Source organism: Aspergillus fijiensis, assembly GCF_003184825.1.
Source record: "Aspergillus fijiensis CBS 313.89 unplaced genomic scaffold BO72scaffold_30, whole genome shotgun sequence".
NCBI lineage: Eukaryota > Fungi > Ascomycota > Eurotiomycetes > Eurotiales > Aspergillaceae > Aspergillus > Aspergillus fijiensis.
The window spans coordinates 227,735-248,505 of record NW_024469006.1 but is presented as its reverse complement, the minus strand read 5'-3'; the positions used below and the strand labels follow the sequence as shown (position 1 = coordinate 248,505).

The window sequence follows — 20,771 nt, the reverse complement described above, 5'->3', positions numbered from 1 at the left end:
TGATTTGTACCGTTATGTACATACTAGCCACGTTACCGCTGTTGCCCATCGCGGAATAGAAAGATGGCTGTTCCTAGATTAGTAAGAAAATGCTAGCAATGCTAGCAGGCGTGCTAGGATTATAGACTTGGCAACAATTTAGAAGGGAAAGTGTAGTTATCGAATGCGAGGCCTAAATACGGCCTTACAATTCACTCAAAAAGATTCGCTTACAATGTTTCTAGTGCGCGTGAATGTGGCCGAAATCATCCTTTATTAGTACTTCGAGGTTCGAAGAAAGTATTCGAGCACCTACATGTGTACATTAAATCGGAGACAAATGTCGATCTAATCTCCCTCGGGTTAGACAGACCATTCAATGTCTTACACTGCATTATTTTCAAATTCGTCTCCGATAGTATAGTCAGGATCTGCCGTCGTGACCCGGAATGATTGCGACCTTGACAACTTCACTGGATGCTGGAACAAGATTGGAGGCCATGGCGAGGACTTGCGCAGCAAGTGGACCCTCATTACTACAAGGATTCTTCTGGGCATATAACAGACACATTTGGAAGGAGGGATGTCAAACGAGAGGGGCAACGGCAGCCACGCCTATCACCAACTCTCATTGACCTTTTAGCCTGGCTTCAGAGAAAAAAATTCTTTGAAAGGTAAAACTCGAGGTGGCGAGCGGGCAAAGAAGGTAGACAGAATCGTTCCATCTCGCTCCTTGGAAATCCGAACCCACCAGGAGATCCTGTATGGGAAGTTGCCAAATTGGAGGGTTGGGCAAAGAGCGATCTCGGCAAGAATGGAGCGTCCTATACCGATCCCACCGGCCAGATCCACAAGATAAGATTGATTATTTTGCCAGGCCCCAATCCCTTTGGTGACCTACACACCCTCCGGCCTCGGGTGGATATTATTAGGCATGAAGATTCAAATCCAGCATTTGGTTTGATGGTGCTTGGAACCTTGACGCTGTCGCTGTCGCTGTCGCCGTCGATGTTGTAAGCTGACATACTGTATCTAGGCATGGCACCCCCGCTGGGTAGTCCCGACGTAGAAATGCAGACCATGGTGACGTCCAGAACACCTTTCCCTTGTTGAGGTTCGACAGGTATTCAGCCCTTCGTATCACAAGTCCGAGTCACCCGAAAGACAGCAGGGACTGGGGTGGTTAGAAGAGAGGACAAGGTGGATCACTGACCGATTACCCCCACCATGCGTCCAGACACGCAAGCGGGAGAAGATAATTTTGTGTGTTGGATTGAAGGCCCCGGGAGTGTTTCTATATTGTCCGCGAGAACAATAGGTGTACACAGTAGGCCACTATCGTCACCACCCAACTAATGCTAGGAGATGCTCCTGTACCGTACCATGTGCACCCGAGGGCAACCGAGGATTACCACAGGAAATCACCACTAATTGTGGAATAAGATCTGGTCCCGCAGTCTGATAGCTCATATAAAGCTACTGCAGTGACAGGATCGATTTGTTGTCAGTTTCAGCGACTACGTGGTGTCAGTTCGCAAGGTGACGTGCAGGAGATTCCCTTTTAAGTGTATTGTTGTGGTGGACCGAATATACCGCGATTTACCTCCGTAAGTGTCGGTGAAAAGGAAGCACCCAGGGAACGGAGACGGAACGGGGTCAAGTAAACTCATTCAATCTCAGCTACGGATCCTTTCCATAACAAACACAAGTCGATCAGACTAAAAGCAAGGGCAAGGCAGTTTGTGTAATAATGCGCTGAGGGGGAGTCCGGCTGTGGTTGGATCGAAACAGTTCGCATCCATCCGCATCGGGAGATAGGATGAAGAGTACGGCGTATACCAGATCCTGGACACCTTCAGATGAACCAGTGTGGAAATTAGGAGGTGGATCTGACTGTTGGAGCACATTCCGAGAAAATTGTCTCATCCGCGTCATCTTAGATGGCACAGGCAGAAATGGAAGGGGTTGAATAGGAGGATGGTGAGTTTTGATCATCTTCGATATAATATAAGAACAGTATGGGAGTAGGATTTATAGTTATAGGTCCCACGTTGCGGTTTGAGGATGAGTAGATTCGGAACCGGGCAGCAGCGGCAGCAGCAGCAGCACAACATGTGGTGGTGGTGCAAAGAAAAGGAAAAGAAGGAATCAGACTGGACTCGGGCCAGCCTCAGGCCACCAAGCCGCCAACCAGCAACCAGGGGCTGTCGGCAAGCCCCACCCCCTGCAGGCTAGTTTTGTTAGCCTACTGAAGTGGTCAAGGAACGGGGGCAAAAAAAAAAAAAGAAAGAAAATAAAAGAAAATAATTGGGATGCACTCCCGGGACGTGCTAGTATTTACTGTGTAGTTAACAGTCTTCGTAGTCCACCAACCCCCACTGTAGATACACTCTGTACGTACCAGCCAGCTTGCACTCCTACAACTTATATACCGACTCTCCCCCTCTTTCTTTCTCTTCTTCTTTACTTAGAATTTCCTCTCTCATTCTCACTTGCATCCTCCATCCTCTCATCCCTTCTTCTTTTCTTTCTCTGTGATTTTCGTTGAACACTTCAAAAAGTTCCTTCCTCCTTGGACTTATTCCATTAATCCTCCTAATTAACCTTCACTCTTCCCCACCATCCCACTTTCCTCTCCCCCCTATTTCACCATGGCTGCTCGTCCCCAGAACATCGGTATCAAGGCCATTGAGGTCTACTTCCCCCGTCAGTGTGTTGACCAGGCCGAGCTCGAGAAGTTCGATGGCGTCAGCGAAGGCAAATACACCATTGGTCTGGGCCAGACTAAGATGAGCTTCTGCGATGACCGTGAAGGTATGCTTCTATTGAGTTGTTGAAATTTTCTGGAACTCAGTGCTGATTGTGCTTCTCTCCAAACAAAGATATCTACTCCATCTGCTTGACCACCTTCTCCTCGCTCCTCCGCAAATACAACGTCGACCCCAACTCCATTGGCCGCCTCGAGGTTGGCACTGAGACCCTTCTGGACAAGTCCAAGTCCGTCAAGTCGGTCTTGATGCAGCTCTTGGCTCCCCACGGTAACACCAACGTTGAGGGTGTCGATAACGTTAACGCCTGCTATGGTGGCACCAACGCCGTGCTGAACAGTCTCAACTGGATCGAGTCCTCCGCCTGGGATGGCAGAGATGCCGTGGTTGTCTGTGGTGATATTGCTCTCTACGCTGAGGGTGCTGCCCGCCCCACTGGTGGTGCTGGCTGTGTTGCTATGTTGATCGGTCCCGACGCCCCCATTGTGCTCGACACCGCTCTGCGTGCCTCCTATGTCACTCACGCCTACGATTTCTACAAGCCCGACCTGACCAGCGAGTACCCTGTCGTGGACGGTCACTTCTCTCTTCGCTGCTACACCGAGGCTGTGGATGCTTGCTACAAGGCTTTCAACGCCCGCGAGAAGGTTCTCAAGGAGAAGGCTCAGAACGGCACCAACGGCGTGTCTGACGAGTCCAAGACCGGTCTGGACCGCTTCGATTACTTCGCCTACCACGCCCCTACCTGCAAGCTGGTCCAGAAGTCCTACGGCCGTATGCTTTACAACGACTTCCTCGCCAACCCCACCCACCCAGCTTTCGCCGAGGTCGCCCCTGAGCTGCGTGACCTGGACTACGAGAAGTCTCTCACCGACAAGAACGTTGAGAAGACCTTCATGGCTCTGACCAAGAAGCGCTTTGCTGAGCGTGTCAAGCCCGCCATTGAGGTTGCCACTCTTTGCGGTAACATGTACACTGGTACCGTCTGGGCCGGCCTGGCCAGTCTGCTGTCCTACGTTCAGTTCGACCCTAGCCAGCCCAAGCGCATTGGTATCTTCTCCTACGGCAGTGGTCTCGCCAGTTCCATGCTCAGCGCCAAGGTTGTCGGTGATGTCTCGACCATTGTTGAGAAGCTCGACTTGATCAACCGTCTCAACAGCCGCGTTGTTCTTCCTCCCCAGTCCTATGTTGAGGTAAGGAGCCATCGAGCCGCTGATCTTTCGTTGCAGAATGCTAATTGTGCTGGAATAGATGTGCGATCTCCGCAAGCACGCTCACTTGAAGAAGAACTTCAAGCCCTCCGGCAACACGGAGACCCTCTTCCCGGGCACTTACTACCTGACTGAGGTGGACGACATGTTCCGCCGCAAGTACGAGGTCAAGGCCTAAATGACGACTAGCTGTGCTTCTTTGGACATGATCAGTTCTTTAGACGACTTTCTAGATTCCCTCCAGCATGCATGATGATTTTGTTTGCCTGCCGTCCCCCAGCCATTGATTTGATTGAGAAGGATTCGAGGTTGACGGGTTCTCGGTTTGATTCCCATGCCAAATGTTATGGCGCATTAATGTTTCTACATATTGTTTATTTGTTGCCTTCGGATGGAGGCCGATTTCAGACTCCCCAGACGGGTGCTGGGATGCATTTTACATAAGGCGGCCCACGAGATTCGGGGCCTTGCTCTTATCTTAGATAATCAAAGATTTATTCAATCCGAAGCTTTCCTGGTGTTTGTATAAGTAAGGTATGCAGGTGTTTGTTTTGTCCCGTCGATGACAGTCAAGATAAGTCAAGTCACGTGCCTACTTGGCCAAAGAAAGCCGCCTCAGTCAGACGCTCAGCCAGCTTCCTCAAGATCTCCAGAACCGTGTGATGAATCCAATGACCAAGTTGGAAAACGCTGTTATACTCAATGAGTGTACTCTGTGGTGGTCAACCGAGAGCAACCTAGTGGTTTTACTTCCCGCCGGATTGCTTGATCCTCGTTCGCCGCTGCTTGGCCTTTCTTCCTCATTCTTCATTCTTCTGCCATCTTCATGCAATTTGTTTCTGTCTGCACATCTGACGGGACAGCAGATATTCTCCCTAATTTGCATCTTGATCTGACATGATTTGCTCAATCGCAGGCAACCCCACGCTTCCTTGCAGGTTTTCGTGAGGGAAGAACCACTGAGGCCGTCTGGCGCCGAGGTCAACATTGGCCGGCGCCTACTGCGACATCTAGCATGACCCTCATATATTCCCAGGTACTTTCCTTCCTGCTTTCCCCCGGGTGTATTCTTAGGATGAACCTGCTGTTGAAGTCATGCCGCCTGTTGCTTGATACTGAAGGCCGTGCTTAGTAACAGCCAATGCGCGTTGAAATGGCTGTGGTTCCACAGACCCCTCGGCGCCTAACCTTGCAGTCACTCTCCCTCTATGCGCCATGAAGGCATACTGGTCCAGCTCAACTGGTTGTGCCCATAAACACCCTCTTGCCGCCCACTGACCTCGACGAACCAGGCGTGACGCTCTCGCGAACTACATCGATCAACTTAGGTGCAATTACCCAGAATAGATGAAACGAAATCGCTGCCGAATTTAGGTCTTTTTTTAGATCTTGACGACCTAAAATCTGCACCGATAACCGACACTCTGGTTCAGATCTGGAGAAGAGACGAAGATGCAAAATATAGCAACACTTTGACGCGCGACTGCCAGATGAAACACGCCCACTCGCCCTAGGACCGTTGGCATCGCGCTTCCCTCCAGCAGATGTCGGGAGTCCCTGGACCGATCTTCGTGCCATCATGCCCTAGACCGATGGACTGACTGCTGGCCTGGCGTCAAGATGGAGATCTCCCCATGTTTCATCTCATCTGCAGCCGGTTCGGGCCATGCTGTTCCTTTTTTTGGAACAAGATGGTGCTTCAGGGTAGCAGAGCAAAGAGCATTTAATGTCGAGGCCGTCTCCATCCAAATGCGCCATGACCAGTGTGAGCGTTCATGAAGACCATGAGTCAATCTTAGCATACGTCGGCATCTCCCTGATCACTTTCACTACTTCTATTCTTGCTTAGCTTTCAGCAAGCTTCTCTTCGTTACAGACTTGGAAGCTGGTCCTTCCTTGATAATACATTCGCCGAGTTTCTTGCACATATCGAACCTTCGATCACCCTAGGCCCATTATCATGTCTCACGAACTGTCTTACTATCGGCCTTCTACCCCTCCTGCGATGCAGTTGCAAGGATCTATCGGCGCGAGCCATAGCCGCCACGCATCCGACTCTTCTCTATACTCTAATAGTTCATCACCATGGTCAGCTGTCACTGTAGCGACGAGTCCTATCATCAGCTCACCTCCGCGGCATCACCACGGTCCTGCCCTGCTACCCAAGATCAGGCCGCAGGATGTAGTGATTGAGCCAACATCTACCAATGGACCGCCCCGTCAGCGTCGTGTTCTCTCCAACACACGCAACCCTCCAGGTGCTCTACCAACAATCCCCACCTCACGGTCTAGCCAGCGGGCCACGGCGTCGGAATATCTCGGATTGTCTTCGCCTGTTTCGGTCCCACCGATGTACAAGACACCTCACGGCCCAGCTCTGTCATCGCCCGTGAGTCTGACGCCATCGTACAAGCGCAAGGCCGTTGGCGGCCACTCTCGATCGGTATCCACATCTATCATCGATGAAGCGAAAGTGGGCCGGTATGAGTCTTCAATCTACCGGCAAGTTACCAGGTGCTCTGTCCAGCCTCAGGGTACACTCACCGCGCCCATCACGCCAGTCACCCCGAATATTGTAGTGTATCCAGCCTATGCTGAGCATTCACCCGCTGAGCCAACTCATCTTCGAACCTGGCCGCCCGCTCAGGTCCCGATGCCGTTGATGCTGCCAGGGTCACCCTACAGCTGCACGCAAACGTCAAGTGCTCAATGCTCGCCCGTTGGATCTTTTCACCAGATGGAAGAGGAATCGACCACGCTACTTTCCTACCTTACGGCGCCCACTCAGGCGGTAAATCTCGTTCGGAATGTGAGCGTGATCCCGACACGAGGGCTGCACGACTACTTCTGGTGGGATATTCGCAACCTGCGCAGCTGGTCGTCGTTCTCCCTGGAAACCATCAACCAAGTGGATGGACTCTCGAAGCTTCTCAAAACAGCGATCCCCTCCCAATTCACGCCGGTGAACGTCCTGCCCAGCTCGCACCTGTCTCCCGACTCAGAAGCCGGCTTGATCAATGTGCTAAGAGACATCTACGCTCCTCGCGTGAACGCGGCGCTGGCGGTATCGCAGGGCCCTGAGCATCTGACGCTGTACGATGCTCCGATCCCGCGGGTATCGGGCAACAAAAACTACGGCGGTCCGCATTTCCTTGCCAACTACGCCTCCGACACCGAACGGACCAGCTCCGGCCTCCCGCGCGGGCGACTTGTGGGGATCGTGAAGACCTTTGATCGGTGGAACACGGGGATGCGCAACGAAGCGCCGCACCGCCGGGTGGAGTATCTGAACGGCCTGGCGCATCTGCAGCGGTGCATGCGGGAGCATTCGTGCCGGTACGGCTTCATCCTGACCGAGATCGAGCTCGTCTGCGTCCGAGCCGGCTGCGACGAGGGCGACGATGTGCCGTACTTTGGGTATTTGGAGCTGTCTGCGCCTATCCCTACCAAGCTGGCCGCTAGCCAGTCGCGTGAGACGGACTACCATATGGACCGATGCACGTATCCGCACTCCCCGGCCCCGTCCAGCGACAGCTCCTTGGCCAGCCAGTCCCCGGTGTTGGGGAACTACGATATGTCGCCCGATGAGCTCGACGGGCCGATGACCGCGAGCATGGCGCTGTACTTTCTGCTCATGCTCTCGAAGTCGGTGCCCCTGCCGTCGCAGCCGTCGGCGCATCTCAACGTGGGCGGGCCGGGGGCGTTAACGCGACAGCGGGTTCTGCCCGATGGGAAGGACAAATGGATTCCTGAGCCCCAGATCGGCGAGCGGCGGGACGCAAAGCGCGTGCGGGGCTGGATTTGGCCGCAAGATGCGTGGCATCGACGCGAGGGAGGGGGGGTGCCTCGTTCGCGGGCGATGACTGCAGAGCCTAAGACGAAGAAGTGGCATAAATAGTGGTCCGGTGCGACCGAAGAGCTAATAATGTTTTGAGTAATGTATTGGATTGGTATGATACCAGTTTTTGCATATTGATTGATAATGACTAGCTCTATCCATAAATGAATGGAAGAGCTATGGTGATAAATTCGTTTGCATAAATGGAAGAGCTACACCAGCATAGGAACATATCAAATTTGCATTTGGAGGGAGTATACGTCTGCAAGGTCCCCATGATCGCCGCAATGACACCACGCCGCGACATGGGTGAAGATGGGTCGCTCAGCAATGCAGCCATGCAGCGCAAGGACAAGGACCTTGGGATCGAGTACCCGGGGGAAGCAGGCCAGCCCTAAGTTATCTATTATTCAAGGTTGCCATTGATAACCACCACCAGTCTGCATCTCTTACGGCACAGATCAACCTTTATTCAACAATTGTCTTCAAAAAGACAAATCACATCTCTCAACTAAAATCAAATCCATGCCCCTGAATACTAACCCATCGCAATCGAATACAATCCACTTACCAACCCACCATCACTCTCAAATACCACCACCCCCAACCAACAACAGAAATACTCCCCCAACCGCCACCACCAAAAAAAAGAAATATCCCCCCCCCCCCCCCCCCGAACAGTAATACCCCCCTAAACCGGACCCGAAATGACAACCCCCCCAATCCACTCCGTGCTCATCATCGGCGCTGGCCCCTGCGGCCTGGCCGTCGCCGCCCGCCTCCGCGAAGAGACCCCCTCCGCCATGTTCACCGACGACGAGCACCAGCGCTACCACTGGATCAACAAGCACCGCGGCCGGATGGCGTTGGTGCAGGCGCACGCGCGGCGGCGGAGGGGGGTGCGGGCGGAGCGGTATGTGAATAGTGCTAGTGCCAGCTTGGCTTCTACTTCTCCGGTGGGGGATGGGATTAGGCATGGGCATGGGCATGGGCATGGGCATGGGGATAAGGGGAGGGTTAGGGCGAGCTCTGGCTCTGCTTCCGAAGATGGAGGAGGGAGCTCGGGCCCGGTGCCGGGGTTGACTTCTTCTGGGTCATCTATCAGCTCATCCTCTTCCTTGTCGGGATCAGAGAGGACATCGGTAGCAGATGATGACGATGATGATGAGGACGGGCTGGAAAGTATGTCCACCCTCGTGCTAGACGGCTCCGGCCCCCGGTGGATGGAGAAGTGGAACCGCGCGTTCCGGACGCTGGAGATCGAGCAGCTGCGCAGTCCCATGTTCTTCCACGTGGATCCGCGGGACCGCGATGGGATGCTGGCGTACACCCAGGAGAAGGACCGGCTTGGGGACTTGTGGGAGATTTCCGGGTGCGTGGGGAAGGAGTTGAGTAAGCATCGGAGGAAGAAGTTGAGGGCGGGGAGGGGGTGAGTTTTTTTTTCCTCTGCTAGTCTCTTGTGTTCTGGGGTTATCTACCTCGCCCTTCCAATCTTAGGCACCGTGTCTACTGTAGTTCTGCAGGGGATGGAGATGGTGTGTGTGTGCTAACGCACGGCAAAGCAAACCCCCCCAAGAGCCCGAAATCGACGAACGAGACCGCAAGGACTACTTCTCCCCTTCCACCGGCCTCTTCGCCGACTACTGCGCCAGCATCGTCGCGCGGTACCGCCTCGACCGGCCGGGGCTAATCCGCCAGAGCGAAGTCACCGACATCCGGTACGGCATTCACCGACACAGCGACTCCAAGATCTTCACGGTGACCGCCGCCGACGGCACGCAGCACCACAGTCGCGCCGTCGTGCTCGCCATCGGGCCGGGCACCCACAAGATCCTCCCGTTCCCGCTGACGGGCCCCGAGCAGGCCGGCGCCTGCCACAGCTCGGAGATCCGCGCGTTCCCCAGCGCCAGCATCCAGACCAAGATCCGCGCACGGCAGGCCACGCATGTGGTCGTGGTGGGGGGCGGGTTGACCGCCGCTCAACTGGCGGATATGGCGATCCGGAGGGGGGTGAGCAAGGTGTGGTTGTTGATGCGGTCGGATTTTAAGGGTACGTTTTTACTGTAACCCTAGCCTTCCCCCAAAAGATATCCTAACCCCCGCAAACAGTGAAACACTTCGACCTCACCCTCAACTGGATGGGCAAGTTCAAGAACCTCGAGAAAGCCCGGTTCTGGTCCGCCGACACCGACGACGAGCGGCTGGCGATGATCGCCGCCGCCCGCGGCGGCGGCAGCGTCACCCCGCGCTACCAGAAGATCCTGAAGCAGCACGCCGCACGCGGGCGGCTGGCCGTCCACCCGCGCACGGTGATCGTCGACCGCCGCTACGACCCGGCCACCTCCACCTGGACGCTCGCCACCGACCCGCCCATCCCCGAGCTGGCCGCCATCCCCGTCGACTACATCTACTTCGCGACGGGGATGCGGGCGGATGTCACCCAGATGCCACTCCTCGACACCATGCGCAGGGACTATCCGGTCGAGACGAGGCAGGGCTTGCCGTGTCTGACGGAGGATCTGATGTGGTGCGATGGGGTGCCGCTGTTTCTGGCGGGCCGGTTGGCGGCGTTGAGGTTGGGGCCCGGGGCGGCGAATTTGGAGGGCGCCAGGTTGGGGGCGGAGCGGATTGCGTGGGCGATGGAGGATGTTTTGGGGAGATGTGGTGGTGGTGGTGGTGGTAGGGGAGAGGAAGAGGGCGAGGTGGTGGGGAAGGAGAAGGAGTGGTTTTGTGGGTTGGGGAATCGGTTTGCTGGGTTGGGGGTTGTTGATGCTTAGGTTGGGCTTCTTACTTACTATGAGGGCTGGTGCGTGCTGTACTGAACATTCAGGATTCGATAATGATGTGTACTATACAATCGACGAGGCGAGTCCAGCTGTAGTGCTCATGCAGTCAGTGTAAGCCGGGAAACGATGTTGCCTGGACCCAAAACACAGTCTTTCGTGCGATGTAGCCCTCTCAGGCCCTTGGCAAGCCTAAGCTTAGCTTCAAACCTTACCTTCTTCCACGTACTCAGTATTCACTCCCAGATCCACGCAGTACTTCAAACTCGAGCAAACATGATATAGGTTTATGCAGCCACCGGCAGTAACCATGTCCCACATCAACCAGTGGTAATCACAGCATCACCAGCCCAACAAGCCATCCATCAGGCTGACTGCGCCACGAGTTTCACTTCAGTGTGACAGATATACAGTACTCTTGCCACTCTCCCATCCCATCCCATCCCATCAATTCCTCCGGAGTATACGGTTCGTTTGATACTAACGCGCAAGCCCGGAATGACATAATATATGTGGCGCAGCGTATGTACTGTGGCTGATGCAGCCACCCGTGTGGCGGTGCGTCCCGCTGGATCAGGTTCGTTCTCTCCGAGGCATGGGGGACTGTGTGGTGTGGCGGTTGGTGCATAGCCACGAGATTTAGGGGGCAGGACTGTGCCCAAGTGGCAAGAGAGTTACTGAGGGTGTTGGGGGTTGTTGTTGGTTGGGTTGGATCTCCGATCGAGAGATGTGGATGGGAGTTAGGGTTGGGGGTGGATGGAGGATGGAGGGCCCAGGGGTTAACATAACGTTAGTGTGGGTGGGGAGGGGAGGGGAGCGCTCCACGTGCTGTTTGTCTACTACTAGAGTAGGGAAGTTGGGGTCTTCCTGGTGATCTGCTATGTAACGTTACAAGGTACTCTATTGATGAATTGGTTTTTTGTGGTCTGATGTGTGCTGGGTCGGATTTGTGATGATTGTTTTTGCTGAATATGCTGGCTATATTCTCTGAGGTGGTATTGGTGGTTCTCTCAGTGGGAGAGGGGCCAGGGTGACGATTAAGTTGAGATGGGGTAATTACTTCATAGCAATAGTTTATCTGCATATTAACTACTTTGAGATCCTTGCTTAGTATAGTAGTAGTAGTAGTCTAGTCTAGTCTAATTCTCAAATCAAGCCTCCACAGCCAAAGGCACATTATAATCCGGGATCAGCGGCGGCCAGACGGCCTCCTGCGAGAAGTCCTTGCCCTTCTGCTGCGTCCGGGCCACCACCGCCTGCACCAGCTGGTCGGCGCGCTGCTTGTCGCTCAGGTCGATCGGCGCCAACCGCAGCCCCATCTGCCGGATCTGGATGCACGCCGCCACGGCCGTCAGCCCGAAGTCGTAGGGGTTGATGACCTGCCGCAGCGCCCCGGTCGCCTTGCCACTCAGAATATCCCGGCACAGGTACGGTTCCTGGCAGAGCGGGCGCGCCAGACCTATGCCGTCCAGCGTCTCGAGGCCGTGGACCATGCCCTCCACCGTCCGGAACCCGCCGGTCAGGTAGGACTTGGTCTTGCTGAGGGAGGAGACGATCATCTGGGCGAAGTCCATGAAGAACTTTTTTTTTTCGAGGTTAGTCAATTGGTCAGATTTCTTCTGAGGGTGAACTTACAGCTTCACGCTTCTTCGTGGACTCGCGCTTCTCGCCCTCGTCATCGCCCATCTTCCAGTTCTCGTAGGTGCCCCCGGACAGCTCGACAAAGTCAAACCGGTGGTCCTCCAGCGTGCGGCACAGCTGGCGCGCCTCCTCCGGCTGGAAGCCGTGGGGCTGGAACTCGACGCTGTTCACCTTGATCCCCACGATGAAATCCGGGCGCACGCGCTCCGCGATCGCCGCGCGGATCTCCAAGATCAGACGCATGCGGTTCTCCAGGGAGCCACCGTACCGGTCGGTGCGGCGGTTGGTCGTCTCGGACAGGAACTGGCTTAGGAGGTACCCGTGGGCGCCGTGCAGCTGGATGCCATCGTAGCCGGCTTTCTCCAGGTACTCGGCCGCGTGCGCAAACCCCTCGATGACCTGTTGGATGTCGGCCTCCGTGGCCGCGCGCGGCTGGGCGAATGTGCTCCCCAGCACCACCCCCTCCAGCTGCACGTCGCTGGCGCTGATCGGGTGCGGCTGCAGGGCGGCCGGCGTCTGGCGGCCCGGGTGGCTGACCTGCGCGACGACCAGCGAGGAGTTCCGCGGGGTCTTAGCCGCGGCGGCCAGCTGCTGGAAGCGCGCGAACCGCTCCCCTTCGAAGGGGGCGTCCGCGGGGATGATCAGGTTGCCGGGGGCTTCGAGGTGCGCCGGGTCGATCATCACGTTGCCCGTCAGGATGAGCCCGATCTGGCCCTCGCCCCACACGCGGTAGGCCTCGATCAGCTCGTCTGAGGGGACGCCGCGCGCGGCGAGGTCTTCGACCGACCACGAGCACAGGCGCTCGCTCATCGCCCCCTTGAGGAAGCGGTTGGGCGCGCGGCGCCGCGAGAATTCGAACGGCAGCGGTTGCGCCAGGGGGGTGACGTCGACGGGGGTGCCTGTTTGTGACATTTTGGACAGGAGGACAATATGATTACGTGTATGAAAATTAAGGACTGTATGTACAATGCAAATGCAATGTGTTTTTGTATAAAGAGTTAGAACAGTACTGCGGAGGGAATTCAACTTATAGTAAGGTGTGATTCTCCCCCCAATAATTAGAGCATTGTTAAGCAACCCATATTATAACATTTTGTATTTCTAAGCCGAAGGGCAGATCAATCAGGGGGGAAAGGACGGAGCAGAGCTTCCTGAAAAAGTTGTCGAGGATCCACTTGCACACACCTTTCTCTTCTATCCACTTCCTCTAATGATATCACTTGGAACGAACGGGCCTCGGCATATTTTTTTTATGCTTCAACGGTTCCCGCCTTTCTGCAGGATTGGACCTGCTGGAATTTGATTTCCGCTTCCGGTGGCGGACCATCCCGGCTGATAGGATTGGCAACTGACGTGCTTCGTTTTGTCGGCTGGTCCGATCAGTACTGCTGATTTGTTCATTTCATTATGGGTTATGCTTCTGGATCCTCGTCATAGTTTGTGCATTATTTCTTGCTTGGCCTTCGAGCGGGTTTGAATTGCGGAGTTTGATCGGACCGCACTTCGCGATCGCGGTGGCTTGACCAGTTGACTGGATGTTCCTGACTCGTCATTGTCAAGGTGGCCGTTGCCCATCATGGATTCAACTCAGCAGTGCTTAGTTAAGTCTCTGGCAGAGACCCGTCCCCCTCCACTGGCACAATTGTCTTGCTATCCTACACTCCAGACACTGCTTGCATATGCCCTTGCAAAAACACAGATGGGGGGTCAAGTGTTACTCGACTATGAATTCCTTTTGCTCTCCACGACAGCCAGTTCATGGCTCGAGAAAGCAATAGTCTTATCCAATCGGCGTGACGCTGCAACTTGATACACACCAAGCCACAAGCAAGGCCAAAGGTGTTTCACATCTTTGTTGTAATTGGTAGTGTAGAAATGCACACAGTGGTATCATGCTTCAGAGCATCTCAACGAAACTTGTCCAATCCAACTTCCCTTACCTAGGAGTGAGCCTCAGCCGACTCTCTTATGATCCTCGATCTGCCTGACACAGCAAAGCAATGCCATCCGCACAGCCACCCTGGTATGTGTCTCACCGTGACTAAGGACAGCCATGTCTGGCATCATTATGCTCAGCCTGGATAAAGTATTCAGCTCATTGGAACGCATCACGTCGAAGTCGTCCCCAAGTTGTTGCAAGGTGCTAGATGCGTGTCACCGGAATCGACCATCAGCCACCGATCAGAGACAGGGGCGCCCTTCACGTCTATGGACTTTGATGAGGCAAGCATCGGGCAGCAGCCTATGCCTGGCACTCTGGGTCAGCCACACAAGTACTGAGCTTGAGAAACCATGATCGACATACCTTGGGGCAGTGCTATCACTATGTGAAACCCACAGCTCTGGTGATTCTTTCGCTGGAGTTATTCCCTCAAGGCCTTAGCCTCATTACCTCACCAACCGATATGCGAGAAGATTTTGCAAGGCGAGCACGTGTCCATCAGACACGACACATTACAGTCATGATCGCCAGGGCCAGTTCAGTCGAACCCGCGAAGGCATGAGACAAGAGCAATGCTTTGACCCATGTGCCAGTCTCCTGTCTCTGCATGATCCCACGGACATGGTCCTGGGCTGACGTATGTCAATTATCTTAATCATACACGAGCACGCGACGAGTCCCATAATTTCACAGGAGAGTTTGAGATGCGGCTTGGAGGCCAAGAAAACAACAGCTTCGTGAGTCCTATTGAGTCTCGGCGTAAGTGGCTCCCTGGTAGATAACTTAGCGACTGACGGTCAGCAGCGATTGGCGACTCGGCACAGCTCATGAATGCTCTAAGTCAGAGTTCTGACCGAGCATCCCCCCCCCCCTTGGACCGGTCCAGGCTGTAGTTTATCTCCGTCGGAATCCATGGGTTTAATCCGATATTTGATTAATGTCGGTCACATAAGACCGCGCCATGATTGGCACTTGGCTACTTCTTCCAGTCATAACTCACATGTCCGGTTTCTGTCGTCGCAAAACCCTTGCTTCGCCTCCGGCTAGCGAGTCCGCCAACCTAAGCTCAGGCGGACGTCGCGGAGACGGACCTCGCTAATGGAGGGTTAGTTGCCGGTGGCACAGAAACTACCCCGAGCGACTCGATCGATGGCAATACGAAGGTTGAGCTGGATTGCGTGGGGTCTGATGGCTGCTCTGGGGTGAAACTCTGGTAGGTTGCACTTGGCATGGAGCAGTTGGGCTCGTGAAAGCGCCTTGCTGGCGGTCAGGCACTTCCAGTCAATGATCGCATGAGATCATCAACCACTCTCTGAGCATGCTGTCGAAGTGAGGGAGAAGGGAATCACCTGACTGGATCCTGTTCCAAGATACGGAGTACTTCAAGCGGCAAATGGACGGCGCAATGGGAGGGAGGCAAAGAAGTCAACGGCTGAAAGGTGAGGAGATAAAAGACGAAAAGGAAAAAAAAACAAAAAAGCAAATAAAAAAAGAAAAAGGAACGCCAATAATCAATAATTTATGATTTACAATCCAAGTCAAGTGCCAGTGCGAATTGAATCGGTGTAGCCATGGAATTGATAGAATTAACCGCCGCGAGAGGGATTGTTTGCCTCCACCAGGAGGGTTGTGATAGGAGGGCGGCAGCGTGGCTGTGTAAAGCTGCAGAATGACTGAGAGACGGAGACTCATCCATCATTCAATCCTCTATCATTACTACCCAGCAGAACTCATACCCCCTCCCCTCATTCACTCTCCTTCTCTCCCCCTCCCCACCTCCACTTCCTATGGATCGCTCTGTTGCTGCGCCCCTCTTCCCGTTGTTTAGACTTCCCTTGGCCCGTTCCAGCGCTTTCATCCGTCTCCCAACGACATAACTGTACTTAACTGTATTGTACCTTGGCGGAGATTATTGCTTTCAGCAATGCCCGGGGGTGTTCTGGACCAAGCATTCACAGTGCTGAACCACCTTTCTCTGATTACGTTCAGTTTCGCAGCACAGCCTTTCTACCGATTTCCCACTCTTATACCCAGGCGTTGGCCCCCATTTCTCTGACTACAACAACAACAAAGGAAACCAAACCAGACCCTACAACCAGTTTTAGGCAATTAGCCCGCAAGACACCTGAATCTCTTCCGAATTTACTCCCCTCCCCTGGTTTTCTTTTGATGCATGCTTCACTGCCTTCCCTGTCAAATCAGAGTCTGCGTCGATCACTTTAATGCAGCCTTCAGACGAAGAACATCGTCAGGCCGAGTTTCTCAACCCATTCGGGGTTTCAGATAGAGAGGTACGTTGCCAACGGCGGCAAGCTTGCCGCTTGTTCCCCCCCCCCCCCCCCCTCACCGTCATCATCATCGGGAGTATATGTTGATAGAGATGGTAGCAGCAGCAACGTCCACATTCCTCGGACTCAGGACAACACCTGAGTCCATCTACGCCATTCGAGATGGCCCACGCCGGCGCAGCACTGTCACCCGACAGACTCATGGTGCAGCAGCAGCAGCAGCACAGCAGCACTCCCCGAACGTCGCGTTCCCTGGACGGCGAGACGCTGCGGTCCCGCGCAGACTCGACCATCTCCAGCGCCGACACGGCCGTGAGATCCCGAGCCAACTCGGAGCTGACCGCCGTGCCGACTAAGGCGATAGCAGCGGCAGCCTACGATGATGTCTCGGTGTCCGAGGCGCTCAACCCGGATCCGCGCACAGAGGGGGACTTTGTCGTCCAAGACAACAAGTTCGCCTTCTCGCCGGGCCAGCTCAACAAGATGCAGAACCCCAAGTCGCTGGCGGCGTTCCAGGCCCTGGGCGGGCTCGCGGGGCTGGAACGCGGCTTGCGTACGGATCTGGCCTCGGGGTTGTCGGTGGATGAGACCGAGCTGGACGGGTCGGTGAGTTTTGAAGAAGCAGCCGCGACTTCTTCCGGGTATGGCGCGACGAAGTACGAGCATCAACACCACCACCAGCAGCGGGAGAAAGAGCAGCAAGTAGTGCAGCCGCCGTCAGAACCAGCTCGTCATACGGCATCTTCGGGCTCGGATGCACAGTTCCAGGACCGCATTCGCGTCTTCAGCCAGAATCGACTGCCCGCTCGCAAGTCGACGGGCTTTCTGACCTTGTTTTGGCGTGCTTACAACGACAAGATCATCATCCTGTTGACCATCGCCGCCGTCGTCTCGTTGTCGCTCGGGATCTACGAGACGACCAGCGAAGGGAGCGGCGTGGACTGGATCGAAGGCGTGGCGATCTGTGTGGCGATCTTGATCGTCACGATTGTGACGGCCGCTAATGACTGGCAGAAGGAGAGGCAGTTTGCCAAACTTAACAAACGAGTAAGTGCCCACCCTCGTTTTTCTGAAATGAACATCGACTGACTGCGGCAGAACAACGACCGAGAGGTCAAGGCCGTCCGCTCGGGCAAGGTCTCCATGGTCTCCATCTTTGACATCACGGTGGGAGATGTCCTGCACCTCGAGCCGGGCGACTCCATCCCGGCGGACGGGGTGCTGATCTCGGGCCACGGGGTGAAATGTGACGAGTCTTCGGCGACCGGCGAATCGGACCAGATGAAGAAGACCGATGGGTATGAAGTCGGCCGACACCTCGCCGCCGGGACGGCGACGAAGAAACTCGATCCCTTCCTGATCTCCGGCAGCAAGGTGCTCGAAGGAGTGGGCACGTATCTTGTGACCAGTGTCGGGCCCTACTCGACCTATGGCAGGATCCTGCTGTCCTTGCAAGACTCGGACGATCAAACTCCGCTGCAGGTCAAACTGGGCAAGCTTGCTAACTGGATCGGTTGGTTGGGCTCAGGGTAAGAGCGAAGATCCCCTTCTTTAAAAATGTTTTCGTTGGCTAATGGCATCAGCGCTGCAATCATTCTATTCTTTGCTCTGTTCTTCCGCTTCGTCGCGGACCTCCCGCACAACAGCGGCTCACCCGCCGTCAAGGGCAAAGAATTTGTCGACATTCTTATTGTGGCTGTGACGGTTATTGTCGTTGCAATTCCTGGTAAGTACCTCGGTCCAGAACCTCGGAAACTCGTACTGATTCGGTACCTCAGAGGGTCTTCCACTTGCGGTAACCCTCGCTCTCGCCTTCGCTACCACCCGCATGGTCAAGGAGAACAATCTAGTCCGCGTTCTCCGGGCCTGTGAAACCATGGGCAACGCGACCGTCATCTGCTCGGACAAGACAGGAACACTCACGCAGAACAAGATGACCGTGGTCGCCGGGACGCTCGCCACTAGGAGTTTCAGCCAGAATGTGGACGATAGCGCTCCAGGCTATACGGCCGCCGAGCTTTTCAAGCAGAGCTCCAGCAGGCTGCGTGACCTGGTCACTAAAAGCGTTGCGCTGAACTCCACCGCCTTTGAGGAGGAGAAGGACGGACAGAAGCAGTTCATCGGCAGCAAGACCGAAGTAGCATTGCTACAACTGGCTAAAGACCATCTTGGCATGGACGTGACGCTCGAACGCGCTTCGGCGGAGATTGTGCAGCTCTTCCCCTTCGATTCGGCGCGCAAGTGCATGGCTGTGGTCTATCGCGAGCCCGCTGTTGGCTATCGCCTCCTTGTCAAAGGCGCCGCCGAAATCATGGCGGGTGCGTGCGCTACCCACGTCACTGAGAAGGATTCCAGCAAAGACGGGCTCGGCATCGACGCGCTGCACGAGCACGACAAGCAGGAGACTCTGGCACTGATTGAGTCGTATGCAAGCCAGTCGCTACGGACTATTGGCATGGTGTATCGCGATTTCCCAAGCTGGCCGCCCCACGGCGTCCGACGCATGGAGGACGAGCCCGAGTCTGCAGTGTTCGATGATGTCTTCCAGGACATGACCTGGATCGGGGTGGTTGGCATTCAGGACCCCCTTCGACCTGAGGTTCCAGCTGCCATTCGCAAGTGTCATGCGGCCGGCGTGCAAGTCAAGATGGTCACTGGCGACAATCTTGTCACTGCCAGCGCCATCGCTTCCTCGTGTGGCATCAAGACTGAAGAGGGGATCGTCATGGAAGGTCCCAAGTTCCGGCAACTGTCCGACGACGAGATGGATCGAGTGATCCCGCGCCTTCAGGTGCTGGCACGCTCGTCGCCCGAGGATAAACGGATCCTGGTCGCCCGGCTCAAGAAACTCGGCGAAACCGTCGCTGTGACTGGAGACGGCACAAACGACGGGCCGGCGCTGCGGACAGCTGATGTTGGGTTCTCCATGGGCATTGCAGGCACGGAAGTCGCCAAGGAGGCTAGTTCCATCGTTCTGCTCGACGACAACTTCAAATCGATTGTCACTGCGATTGCCTGGGGTCGTGCCGTCAACGATGCGGTGGCCAAGTTCCTCCAGTTCCAGATCACCGTCAACATCACTGCCGTCATTCTGACTTTTGTGTCCTCGCTGTCCAGCAGCGATAACCAGAGTGTCTTGAATGCGGTGCAGCTCCTCTGGGTGAACCTGATCATGGACACGTTCGCCGCGCTCGCCTTGGCGACCGATGCGCCGACGGAGAAGATCCTCGATCGGAAGCCGGTGCCGAAGAGTGCGTCTCTGTTCACCGTGATCATGTGGAAGATGATTCTGGGCCAGGCCCTCTATCAACTCGCCATCACCTTCATGCTGTACTTCGGCGGGAGGCACATCATTGGCTCCCAGCTGGGCAGCAAGAACCCTCAACTGGTGCTGGACACGATCGTGTTCAACACGTTCGTCTGGATGCAGATCTTCAACGAGTTCAACAACCGACGGCTCGACAACAAGCTCAACATCTTCGAGGGCATGTTCCGCAACTACTGGTTCCTCGGGATCAACTGCATCATGGTCGGCGGGCAGATCATGATCGTGTTTGTGGGCGGCGAGGCCTTCGGTGTCACCCGGCTCAATGGGGTGCAGTGGGCGATCTGCATCGCCTGCGCTCTGGGCTGTCTGCCTTGGGCGGTGGTGCTGCGCCTAATCCCTGACAGACCCTGCGAGGTTGCGCTGAACTTCGCCGTGCGCTGCATTACCTTTGTCACGAAGCCCATCGCTCGGGCGATGGGATGGCTGGCCGCGGGTGTCAGATCCGCCGTGCGGCCCCTCGCGCGGACGACGAAGAAGCGTGTTTTCTCCCGGCGCCGGGACGCGGATCCTACTGCTGAGGCCGAGGCCGAGGCCCTGCCGGACGAAGAGGCGGGCACGACGTCGTTGCAGGATCTCAAACGAGAGTCAACTCCTGAGGCACCATCTACCCCGATCCCGGTGCCTCCAATCACCATCACGACCTCTTGCTGAATTTCATGGAATAATGACCGGTGCAGCCACTCGAATGTGCCTCTACTCCTGCCTTGCTATGTTTTTTTATGGGGTGGCTTGCTTGTGTTTGTACTTGTACTTTGGGAGGGAGGCTTTCTTGAGCGTTCTAGCGTTGCTACTACTACTACTACTACAACTACAACATCTACTGTACAATAGAGAATTATGATACCTAGGCCAGATTCAGCAATGGAAACTGATCCTTTGAACCAAGCTCAGCAATAGAACCTTGGGAGTGTGTACTCTGTATAGTTATCCAACTAAACGGCTGCCTCAGGCGGTCAGGCCGACGGGGGTCTCCGCACCGCCACTTCCGGGCCC

General features: G+C 55.3%; 6 protein-coding genes across 6 annotated transcripts; 4 read left to right on the top strand and 2 right to left on the bottom strand.

Annotated features, from left to right (window-relative positions):
• Nucleotides 1-2,335: 2,335 nt before the first annotated feature.
• erg13 (hydroxymethylglutaryl-CoA synthase) lies at nt 2,336-4,466 on the top strand. Its single transcript, XM_040944934.1, has 3 exons — nt 2,336-2,793; nt 2,862-3,940; nt 3,999-4,466. The coding sequence occupies exons 1-3, from the start codon at nt 2,631-2,633 to the stop codon at nt 4,134-4,136; spliced, it is 1,380 nt and encodes a 459-aa protein (XP_040800283.1). The 5' UTR covers nt 2,336-2,630; the 3' UTR covers nt 4,137-4,466.
• Nucleotides 4,467-5,070: 604 nt separating this feature from the next.
• On the bottom strand, nt 5,071-5,729 carry BO72DRAFT_145006 (uncharacterized protein). Its single transcript, XM_040939187.1, has one exon. The coding sequence runs from the start codon at nt 5,537-5,539 to the stop codon at nt 5,195-5,197; it is 345 nt and encodes a 114-aa protein (XP_040800282.1). The 5' UTR covers nt 5,540-5,729; the 3' UTR covers nt 5,071-5,194.
• Nucleotides 5,730-7,894, top strand: BO72DRAFT_145007 (uncharacterized protein). Its single transcript, XM_040939188.1, has one exon. The coding sequence runs from the start codon at nt 5,919-5,921 to the stop codon at nt 7,854-7,856; it is 1,938 nt and encodes a 645-aa protein (XP_040800281.1). The 5' UTR covers nt 5,730-5,918; the 3' UTR covers nt 7,857-7,894.
• A 592-nt stretch (nt 7,895-8,486) lies between these two features.
• Nucleotides 8,487-10,926, top strand: BO72DRAFT_431319 (FAD binding domain protein). The gene is made up of 4 exons (XM_040943133.1): nt 8,487-8,713; nt 8,807-9,225; nt 9,359-9,846; nt 9,906-10,926. The coding sequence occupies exons 1-4, from the start codon at nt 8,504-8,506 to the stop codon at nt 10,571-10,573; spliced, it is 1,785 nt and encodes a 594-aa protein (XP_040800280.1). The 5' UTR covers nt 8,487-8,503; the 3' UTR covers nt 10,574-10,926.
• A 1,006-nt stretch (nt 10,927-11,932) lies between these two features.
• On the bottom strand, nt 11,933-13,171 carry BO72DRAFT_449057 (NADH:flavin oxidoreductase/NADH oxidase family protein). The gene has a single exon (XM_040944933.1). It carries the CDS (start codon nt 13,130-13,132, stop codon nt 12,188-12,190), a length of 945 nt encoding a protein of 314 aa, XP_040800279.1. The 5' UTR covers nt 13,133-13,171; the 3' UTR covers nt 11,933-12,187.
• Nucleotides 13,172-16,554: 3,383 nt separating this feature from the next.
• On the top strand, nt 16,555-20,659 carry pmcB (putative calcium-translocating P-type ATPase(PMCA-type)). The gene is made up of 4 exons (XM_040944932.1): nt 16,555-17,497; nt 17,549-17,979; nt 18,034-18,176; nt 18,229-20,659. Exons 1-4 carry the CDS (start codon nt 16,613-16,615, stop codon nt 20,427-20,429), a joined length of 3,660 nt encoding a protein of 1,219 aa, XP_040800278.1. The 5' UTR covers nt 16,555-16,612; the 3' UTR covers nt 20,430-20,659.
• The last annotated feature ends 112 nt before the right edge of the window (nt 20,660-20,771 follow it).

Coding starts and splice junctions, on each gene's coding strand:
- erg13 (XM_040944934.1), top strand. CDS start 2,631: ATGGCTGCTCGTCCCCAGAACATCGGTATCAAGGCCATTGAGGTCTAC. Junction 2,794..2,861: donor CTTCTGCGATGACCGTGAAG/GTATGCTTCTAT, acceptor CTCCAAACAAAG/ATATCTACTCCATCTGCTTG. Junction 3,941..3,998: donor CTCCCCAGTCCTATGTTGAG/GTAAGGAGCCAT, acceptor GTGCTGGAATAG/ATGTGCGATCTCCGCAAGCA.
- BO72DRAFT_145006 (XM_040939187.1), bottom strand. CDS start 5,539: ATGATGGCACGAAGATCGGTCCAGGGACTCCCGACATCTGCTGGAGGG.
- BO72DRAFT_145007 (XM_040939188.1), top strand. CDS start 5,919: ATGTCTCACGAACTGTCTTACTATCGGCCTTCTACCCCTCCTGCGATG.
- BO72DRAFT_431319 (XM_040943133.1), top strand. CDS start 8,504: ATGACAACCCCCCCAATCCACTCCGTGCTCATCATCGGCGCTGGCCCC. Junction 8,714..8,806: donor GGGTGCGGGCGGAGCGGTAT/GTGAATAGTGCT, acceptor CATGGGGATAAG/GGGAGGGTTAGGGCGAGCTC. Junction 9,226..9,358: donor AAGTTGAGGGCGGGGAGGGG/GTGAGTTTTTTT, acceptor CGCACGGCAAAG/CAAACCCCCCCAAGAGCCCG.
- BO72DRAFT_449057 (XM_040944933.1), bottom strand. CDS start 13,132: ATGTCACAAACAGGCACCCCCGTCGACGTCACCCCCCTGGCGCAACCG.
- pmcB (XM_040944932.1), top strand. CDS start 16,613: ATGGCCCACGCCGGCGCAGCACTGTCACCCGACAGACTCATGGTGCAG. Junction 17,498..17,548: donor TTGCCAAACTTAACAAACGA/GTAAGTGCCCAC, acceptor TGACTGCGGCAG/AACAACGACCGAGAGGTCAA. Junction 17,980..18,033: donor ATCGGTTGGTTGGGCTCAGG/GTAAGAGCGAAG, acceptor TAATGGCATCAG/CGCTGCAATCATTCTATTCT.